Source organism: Monomorium pharaonis, chromosome 4 (assembly GCF_013373865.1).
Source record: "Monomorium pharaonis isolate MP-MQ-018 chromosome 4, ASM1337386v2, whole genome shotgun sequence".
Lineage (NCBI taxonomy): Eukaryota > Metazoa > Arthropoda > Insecta > Hymenoptera > Formicidae > Monomorium > Monomorium pharaonis.
Genome location: NC_050470.1, coordinates 27800794 through 27811103, shown reverse-complemented (window position 1 = coordinate 27811103; position 10310 = coordinate 27800794). Strand labels below are relative to the sequence as shown.

At 33.2% G+C, this 10310-nt stretch overlaps 2 protein-coding genes across 3 annotated transcripts; one reads left to right on the top strand and one right to left on the bottom strand.

Moving 5' to 3' along the window:
- The first annotated feature begins 2609 nt into the window (after nt 1–2609).
- Nucleotides 2610–9382, top strand: LOC105837967 (secretory carrier-associated membrane protein 5B). 2 transcript variants are annotated; one of them, XR_003625325.2, is made up of 9 exons: nt 2610–3004; nt 3651–3914; nt 4017–4080; nt 4160–4288; nt 4621–4777; nt 4854–4955; nt 5052–5178; nt 5245–5461; nt 9110–9382. XR_003625325.2 is itself a non-coding variant. In XM_012683196.3 (8 exons), the coding sequence occupies exons 1-8, from the start codon at nt 2948–2950 to the stop codon at nt 5404–5406; spliced, it is 1062 nt and encodes a 353-aa protein (XP_012538650.1). In that variant the 5' UTR covers nt 2610–2947; the 3' UTR covers nt 5407–6438. The 2 variants fall into 2 exon arrangements, 1 of the variants encoding a protein (XP_012538650.1); XM_012683196.3 differs by lacking the exon at nt 9110–9382 and having other exon boundaries at nt 5245–6438.
- LOC105837958 (DNA helicase MCM9) lies at nt 6491–10308 on the bottom strand. The gene is made up of 11 exons (XM_012683176.3): nt 10080–10308; nt 9565–9709; nt 9076–9237; nt 8867–8992; nt 8689–8795; nt 8337–8553; nt 7983–8216; nt 7514–7884; nt 7228–7434; nt 6958–7112; nt 6491–6822 (listed from the first exon to the last, which is right to left on the bottom strand). Exons 1-11 carry the CDS (start codon nt 10172–10174, stop codon nt 6770–6772), a joined length of 1872 nt encoding a protein of 623 aa, XP_012538630.1. The 5' UTR covers nt 10175–10308; the 3' UTR covers nt 6491–6769.
- Between the last annotated feature and the right edge of the window lie 2 nt (nt 10309–10310).

Genomic DNA, 10310 nt, shown 5'->3' with positions numbered 1-10310 from the left:
GGACTGGCGACTGAGTGGCGCCTTGCTTTTTTTCGACGACGGAAAAAACCTCGGACAAACATACCGGAGCCTCGACGATTTCCGAGAAACGATTGTCTGAAGCATCGAAGCGGAAGCCTCGCTTTTTTTCGATGACGGAAAAAACGTTGGACAAGCGTTTGCACTTAAAATCAAATAGGCCGAACGCGATTTTCGAAGAATCCTATTCACCGTGAGTCGCGAGACTCTGGATTTCGCGGAAAAGGAAAGAGTCCCCCTCGACGATTTCCGAGAAGCGATTATCCAAAGCATCGAGGCGGAAGCCTCGCTGTTTTTCGATGACCGAAAAAACTTCGGACAAGCGTTTGCACTTAAAATCAAACAGGCCGAATGCGATTTTCGAGGAATCCTATTCAATCACTATTTTCGTACTTTTTAAAGAGCAATAAATGTTACTTATTAAATATAATTAATAATGATATTTGTTACCATACATTTAATAAATATATCCCTCATTGGATCCAAATTTCTAAATGCAATTCTAAAGATATATCTCAGGGGCTCTATTCTTGAGCTTATTCGCAAGAGAAATGTATTTGCAAACTTTGTTTTTATAGAAAAATTGGAAATTTATTAACTATCGTATGGCTTTTAATAAACTTACAACTTTTCTGTTCCAGCGGGTATTTGCGCATACATTTCTTTTGCGAATGAATTTAAGAATCGAGCCCTAATAAATAAATGTTCAAAATATTTCAACAAGGTATTAATAAGATATTTTATGTCATAATATTACATATTAGCAATGTATATTTGTTAAAGTTTTTATTTATATAGACAACAATAAATATTTAAAATATTAAATATTGTGTAGTAATTCGACTAAACTTTTATAATTTGTATTTTATTTTACATTATAGCATGTATATAAAACTAATTAAAAATTTATTTATGATAAATATTTGATAACGTAGAGAATAAAGTAAATAATTTCATAATCCAATAGCACTAGCAACAATGTTACTAGATTCATATTTGTATAACAAATAAATAACAGTTTCAAATTAATCTGTATTTTTTTTTTTTCAAAATAGTAATATTAAGCATGCGCAGAATTATAACCAATCAAATTTAGGCACAGTATCATGGCGGACTCCCCCTGTAGCTTCACTCCCCTCGTCCTTCAACCAAGTTTATACTCTGTCCCTATATTCTTATGACATAGTCCGACCACGCAACATAGTCTGACCGGCGCTGGAGCGCGGAGCAACATGGCGGCGGCAGAGCGGTGTACGTGACTCGCGGGGCTGCTTGGCAGTAGTCGGCAGTAGTCGGCGGTAGTCGGCGCCACTCGGCCTTGCTAGGCGGTTGACTCGCCGCGCCTGCGCCGACTACCGCCGAGTCACGTACGCCGCTGCCGCCGCCATGTTGCTCCGCGCTCCAGTGCCGGTCGGACGCATCGGACGTTTTGTCGACTCCGTGCGTGTCTCGCGTATTCGGAATTCATTGTGCGCAGGTACGGTGTTGTGTTTAGAGTGCCGTCGCGCTAACAGACGACCCGCGAGCCATACGAGCCACATCGTACCTAACAGAAGTCGTATTCGTGTGTAAGCGCGGCATCGTTTGCCTTCGATTTCGAGTGAAGTGTTCGCGTGCGCATTCGAGCAAAGCGTGGATACGTTCGGTAGAATATCGCGAGTGCCAATTAAGAAGCGCTACTAATCGTCGTGCGAGCATACGAAATTCTCGTAACGAATTTGTCTCCGTTCATTGTATCTCGGCGCGTAATTTTCATTCGGGTTTCGTGTTTTGTGACGTCACGCATCATATCACTTTTTCTGCCATATTTTCCTTTTTTATTCGCCGCCAATCAGACGAGCCGTATTTTCCATGTATTTTTTCAAATGTAACGGTCGCGCCAAGTGAAACTCTCGCGCACGGTTTACGTTTTACTCGTGTGTGATGTTATCCGTAATATCGGGATTGTCGAATAAAGTATCGGGCGATCGCTATTAATGTGCGGTTCGAGAATAGCAGGATGATGTCAGCAGAAAGCTGCATCCATGGAGCGACTAGGTATTAAATATACTATTTTTTAAAGTGATACATTTCTTTACCTGTTTTTGTGTTTGAATTTAGAAATAATATTTACCAAATTTTCAGAATCAAAATCGGGAAAGGAATGTAGTAGTAGCAGCAGCAACATCAGCAGCAGGAGCAGCGACAGCGATCGGTGAGTGAATTTTTATCAAATCAATTAATTGAATTTATATCATGTATATGTGGTATTGCACATTTATAGAATACGATTATGCACATTTGCATAAAACAGATTTAAAATATAAATGCATATAATTGTAAAATTTACGGGTATAGCATGAAACAGAACCAAATAAACATAGCATAGAAAAGACCCAAAAAGTCATGCACATTATCTACGGGATTCATAGATATTTGACTACATAGTTCAATGTGCACATTTTGTGCACATAGAAGCGCTGATGGATTGAAACATTTAAAATGACGCGATGACCGCTCTCAGATTCCTCTCTGCTTCAATAATGTTATATTTGACGCGTATGCGCGAGAAAACCGGCCCGTCTAAAAACTGCTTTACCAGCGTCACACACTGTCCGTAAGACGTAACGGTAAGATTGCAACACATTGGATTGAGCGACCGTAACCGTAACCAACTGAATTGAGTACGTGATTGGTCGAAACCTTACTGTTACGTTTTACGGAAAGTGTTTATGTATCCCTCTGCGTCAGTATTGAATTCCATGGAACTGTAATGATGGACGTCGACCGAGATGAACGGGTGCTGCCACGACGTCACCATACATAACGGCGGAATCATGGATCCTCGCCAAGTTTAGGCAGATTTAGATAAGATTGATCGAGTATTATAAAAATCGTACCATCTCCACGTTTCGGCCACGTATCATCGGCGCGAGGACGAGAACAAGAGATGTCCGGCTTTGACGAGAATCCCTTCGGGGAGCCTACGATTAACGATCCCTTCTCGGTGAGTACGACGTTCACCTCGTGTGCGTGACAGTGATAAGAGCGAAACACGCAATTACCTGCTCCAATATTGCTCGCGTGTTTGTCAGAAGTTCTCCGAAGCGTAAATCGGTTCAGCCTCGCCGACACTTCGAAAAGTCAATCGTGATCAAATGATTTTGCGTCGATAAGCAAAACTTGCAATGCTCCAAAGATTATCGAATGTGTCATCCTAATGTCGACTTAAACCGTCTGCATTGACAATCTCCTTTTCTTATCCTTATGTGAAGCCGATAAAATTTTTTACGAATTTATTACCTATTTTCACGAATTTCATATGTTTTATTATTACGTTGTATTTCATATCTCTTATATATTTAATGATTTTATATGTTACTTTGTGACGCTGTGATAACGTAAATCATTTTAATGTTATTTCTCTTTTGCGTTTGATTTTGTAATTTATCCTCAAAGTATCCAAGTAAATTGTATTTTTTTGAATAATCTATTGGAATACATGTACATATATTTCTTTGTATTTTATGGAATTGACATAATGATCTATAAGAACAATAAAGGATAGAGAGAGAAAGAAAGAAAGATAAGATAAGCAATTTTATTAAAAGCTTGAAGAATGAAACAATGGACATGTAATGTGTATATAACAGGATCCAGCCATACGAAGAGCAGTAACCTCTACACCTGCTAGTAGAGGATTGGAAGATTATAATCCTTTTGCCGAGCAAAGTACTCAAGGAACTACACAGGTTAGAGGAGCAGTAAATCCACCCATCTATGGTGGCGTTGGGGCGACACAACAACCTGCTACACTTCAATCTACTAATCAAGAAGCACCTCCTCCCACATATGCCCGTACTCCTCAGCAAACGGTTAATGCGGCGCTTGGAAGCACTATATCACCTCCATCCGATGTAAATTTATATTGAATATTTACCTTGATGTACCTATGGAATACATGGACCTCTTAAAATTAAATAAGAAAAGTTATTTTAAATTGTTTTCTAATAATTTAGCAACGAGCGGAATCGGAATGGAAGGCCAGAGCAGAAGAAGAAATGAGAAACACCCCATACTACCGTTAGTATACATATTGTGCCTTATAAGTTTTAATATCAAGCAAAACTGCTTTACACATAACTATTTATTGATATTTTAGCAAGACGAAATAATTGGCCGCCATTGCCAGACAAGTGCTGTTTTCAACCATGCTTCTATCAAGACATTGATGTGGAAATCCATACTGATTTTCAAAAAACAGTGAGGCAATTATATTATCTCTGGATGTGTAAGTTTAATTGTATAAACAATAGTACATTTATTAATGTTATATATCACTCATTTGTTGTATCGATAATTAAACAAGTGACATTTTTATTTGTAAGGCAGAAACATAATTCTTATGCGAATTTAATACATTAAGTAATGAACTAATAATTTTTTTATTCCTGTACAATCTACTGATCTAAATTGTTACGCCAAAATCGTATTTAAAATAATTTTAAAAAATTATAATAAAATTCAAATTAAGAAATTTTTTACAAGTCATGATTGATAATAGCAAATAAACAATATGGTTTATATATAATATTTAATAATATTTAATAATTTTGCTTATAGTTCACGGCTGTATTCTGCTGTTGAATGTAGTTGGAGGATTTGTCTTGATGCTTTATGGCCAGGGTTTCTCGACATTCGGCCTGGCTATCTTGTATCTAATACTCTTCACTCCATTTTCCTTTATGTGCTGGTTTAGACCAGCATACAGGGCTTTCAAGTAAGTAATACACATAGTACTATAGAAATTAGGTAAAATAGAGGAATTTAGAATTAAATTGTTTTAATTTTTTCAGAAATGACAGCTCTTTCAATTTTATGGTCTTTTTCTTTGTCTTCTTCTTTCAATTAATCGTTACTGGTATTCAGGCTATAGGTATTCCTGGTGCTGGAACTTGGTAATATATTTGTATTATTACATATTTATTGTGCTTTAATTTTATATACAATGTGCAAACATTTGGATGTTAATAATTGCATAATTTTATTTTTAGTGGCATAATTACAGCAATTAGTATGTTTGATAAATCGGCAAAAGGTATTTTCGTCGGTCTTATCATGCTCTTCATCGCTATTTCTTTTCTTCTTGCGGCTGGTGGTGATCTTTTATTGCTTACCAAGGTATAGATACAGATTAATAAGTAAATATTAATTTTGATTTCTAATAAAAATAAAATTTATTTTTAGATTCATCGCATTTATCGTACTTCCGATGCAAGTGTTACAAAGGCGCAGCAAGAATTCGCTACAACATTTTTGCGAAATGAGCATGTGCAAAATGCCGCGAGCAATGTCGCGGCAAGTGCGGTTCGTCAGCAGATGGCTAATGCTACCCAGCCACGTTACTAAATAATTCTACCACTTATTTGTCCTACAAAACATTGTTCTGGCTTTACATCATTCAGTAAGTGGATAGATCTCATTAGTTCTACTATTTATGAATTATATAAAATTATCATAGAAAAATGCAATGTATTGCAAAACTTTATTCTTACAATGAAATGCTGCGATGTATCAACAAATATACTTCACGATCAAATTTATTCTTTAATGTATTATTAAAGTTGTACAGTTAATACTGCAAGATATCTCGAAGTATTAACAGATGTTTTAAAGAAATTTTTCGCTATCAGTGCACTGAAAATGGTCCTTTTTTCACGTGTCACTTCACACAAAAGGACCAATATTTCGACGCACAGACAACAAAAAATATTGTGTGTGACATGTGCGGATTGGCTATTGCCCGTTAATGTAAGTGGACGCACTTGCCTTCGGCTCGTGCGTCGATATCCTGTATTTACGGGCAATTAGTCGATTCATTGTACTAGTTGCACAAATATCTATTTTGAAACCAGTATGTATTTTATTTCTAAGTATAACATTTTATGTGTTGAAAGGAAATCATATTATACATATAACATTTCTAAATAAGTTTGATATATTATTTTGTACTACTGTTTATCACGTACGTTTATTTATGAAATCTTCTAAGTTGTAATGATATGAGTGAGTTATTGATAATCGTATCAATCGTATTATAATTTTATTATTACATAATTGCTTATATTTACTAGCTTTCATATTTTAGTGGCACAGTCTCATGACAATGTGATCATATCATAAGTTATGAAAATAATTAAATTTATTTTCAAATCTAAATAACTGCAAGATTTGAATTATAGGACATAATTTGATTCATATTTGTTAATGTTAACATAAATGCTAATTTACTTATAAATATTCACAAATAGCTTTCTTACAGACCTTGTAAAACCCTATACATTCCTATTTTTATGCAGCGTGTTAAATTATTTTATTATGACTGTTATTTCTTAAACAATTCTGTATTATAACGACAAATATAATAATAATGACAAAAAAGTTGGATTTTTCTAGAAATTTATAAAATAATTTCATAATTTTACAGTTAAAATGTTAAAAAATGTTATTTATTGGATTTGAAATATACAATGTTTATTTGTATTTCTTCATATATTATAATGCTAATGATAAAATAAACATAAATACAACTTAATTAAAAAAAATGAACTCTTTACAGATGTAATAAACATCAGAGACAACATTTTGTATTCGAAATCATCGAGTATAAAGTTGTATCAAGTTTAACAGATGTTTATCTTACGAAAATATTAAGATATAAATAAAATTTTAATCTTTTTTAAATATAATTATGACTTTGGCAAATTAATTATTATAGGAATGATTCCAATTCCTGTAAATTCAGCTTTTTGAGTAAGTCTTTTGCTGTAAAAAAATATTAAGACATTAGTATTATATATAAATAATAAATATATATAATATTTTATTAACAAATAAAATATTTTATATATTTATATAACTTCGTTAATTTGTTTAATATACCTATATATATATGCACACCTTTTGAATGATATGTTGCTATTGGATTTGTTGGAAATGGACAACCAGCATCAGAACTATTTACTAGTGTGGTTCCAACCAATTCTGCAGCAGTTACAGCATCCATAACTTCCACTTTGGTTCGATACATGAGTTTTGCGTGACCTTCAGCTAATCTGAAAGATTAAGTCTAATGATATAGATTGCCAATAATTGTAAATTTAAATTAGGATAACATAAAATTTCTTATTCATTATTGACTAATTATAATAATTGCGTTTTTTACTCTACCTGATAAGACTATCCAAGAGTCGCACTGTTGTTCTCTCTGGTCTTCTGTGCGGGTCCGATCTATGATAAAGATAAGTTGCGCTAAGTATTTTCTTTGCCTCTTCGGTTAACACTGGCTTTAACGTGCGCACGTGTGCGAAATATTCACAAAGAGTCTCTTCTGACCACAAGCCCATTAAATTCAACGGACCCATATATTCAGAATATCTGTAATAATATTTTACATATTTTATTACTATGAGAATATGACATTGATTATATATATAAAAAAAACGAATATTATTACGAATTGTTTTCTTCGTCTTCACAGGCAGTTTTCAAAATGTGACTTGATGTCATTCTGTCCCATTCAGCATTTCTAGTATCTTTCAGAAGAAGAATCAGATCGAAGCGCGACAAAAGGGGATTTCCTAAGCAAGTTTTCCATTCTTCACCCTTAAAACATCCACCATCTGGATTGATGGCCGCGATAACTGAGCAGCGGCTATTTAATGTGCTCACCATGCCAGCTTTGGCAATGGAAATGGTTTGCTGTTCCATTGCTTCATGTACAGAAGTTCTATCGTGCGCACTCATTGTTGCGAACTCATCAACACAGCACACACCTCCATCCGCGAGCACTAAAGCCCCGGCTTCTAAATGCCAACCATCTGAATCCTGTATATACATTTATTTTTTCGCATTTTTTCATTCATTTACAAAATCATTTAATTCTCAAAACAATGAATAGGAGTAAAACTTTTATGTGTACTAACTTTGACAGCAGCTGCTGTAAGTCCAGCAGCAGTACTTCCAACACCTGTTGTAAAGACAGACCGTGTAGTCAGTCGGGAAGCAACACGAAGCAACTGTGATTTGCCAGTGCCAGGATCTCCGACTAAAAGAAGATGAGGTTCACCTCTTATACGCGTCCCCGTTTCATTAGTTTTTGCTATACCGCCACACAAAACAACGGCCAATGCTAATTTCGCAATATACATCCCGTATAACTATGGATGATTGAAGGAGAAACAGGATATGTTATATTAATTAAAACGTTTTTGATGTTAATATAAAATATATTAAATACTACATAATATAACATTTCAAAACATTAAATATAAATATACCTGTGGACAAATAGAAGCAAGAATATTGTCTCTACCAGATAACACGTTATCTCGATGATGTTCCCAATATGCTATAAAAGTATCTTTTATTTCTCCCGTAGAGAATATTGCTTCTGTGATTTTCTTGCGTACAGAAATGCTATTTGCCAACAGGAACGTCGTAGCTTCTGCGCGATGGCCAACCTTTAGCGGACCCCATTTTCGTATAATTATTCCACTACAAATATTTTTATAATTAATACTAGTTATTAATCAATTTTTATTATTTTAATAATTATAATATTAATTTTTTTTTTCTTATATTAATTAAATATACATATTAATAAAATACAAAGATGTATAATTTATGTACCTGATGTCTACATTATCTCCAGGTTTACATTTATCAACAAGATCGTCCAACAAAACCACTTGCAGACCAACTGAATAACAACTCCTTGTGTCTGTTTTACATTTGTCCTGTATATGTAAAATGTTATTCAACTAGAAAATAATATATAATTATAATAGTCACAGTTCTTTTTCTATACCTGAATCTTTATTTCTTGGTAATCAGAACAATCATCTTGTTCCAAAGATGTTGAAGCTGTTAAACCTTCAGAACGACATGCTTCACAATACTTTATATTTCTAAACTTTTGTTTTTCCCATTCTAACTGGAAAAAATTAAACCTATTGTTACATGCACATGGTTGTATATAATTTTTTATACTATAATTTTTTTGTAAATATAGCTTACGTTGACTGTATTAATATGCTTGCATTTTTTACAGATAAAACGTCTTTTCAATTTCATAACTGTGGGCTGAGACATGCGTACCACAATTCCAGATGTTGAAATTAGCTCACCAATTTGACCAACATCAATTTTTATTGGTACAGTAATAATTCGAATGTGAATCTGCACATTGATATGTTATAATAAAATAAAATCCAAACAAGGATACATTAATATTAATTAACAACAGTGTAGAAGTTATATCTATATGTGTATTTAAATATCTATAGTAATGTAATACATTTACTGTTTAATATATTATTTATATAATTTAATATATAATAAAAAGTAAATTATATATTGTATATATATTGCTTTTTAATTATTATTTTTTACTTAACAAATCCTTTTAAATCTAGATCTATTTTTTTCAAAATAAAAATAACAGCATTTATTAAAAAAATATTTACAATTCTCTCACATGCAATAGTAACTAATAAAGACTCATACTCTTGTTTTTACTATTTGTCCAGTTTTACATGCCAATTGTTCCTGAGCTTTTACTGCTGCTTCATTACATTGTGGTAAATAGTGTCTAGGATGGCGTAAAATTTTCTGTGCACTTTCGGCATCAGCTTCGAATAATGACACAAAACTACAAAATTGTTAACATACGATAAAACAAAATATTACAGAATTACAGTAAATTTTCATTGACAGATTTTATAAATTTAGCAATCTTTAACAATCTTTAACAATCCTCTAATTCTAAGAATTAGAAAAAATAGGTCACATATATCAATATAATTTTAAGTTAAATTATATTGATACAAACAGGCCTTAATGAGATATGTACATCCTTGCTAAAGCAAACTCTAAAGAGACTTAGAAGCTTATTCTGTAACTCTTAATGACAGTCGATATTGTTATACTGTTGTTGTACAAGTATTTTATATGATAAAAAAACTGCACAATAATGTAACGAAAGTGATATCGTCGTTAGAGTTACAAAATAGATCATTTACTTTATGTGTATTGAATAGGATAAATGATCCTCCGGAGCATTCAGTATGTCTTCCAAGTCTTTCGTGTGGTGCTTCAAAAGATAGTCTTGTAGCATGTTGATAATTTATACTAAAATATCACTGTTTTTTAATCCAAACATATATCCAAGATTCCCAAGACATAAACAACACGTAATTATCTTCCGCCTTTCGCTAAACAATCTTAGTTTAAATAAATGATGTTTTCTTTTT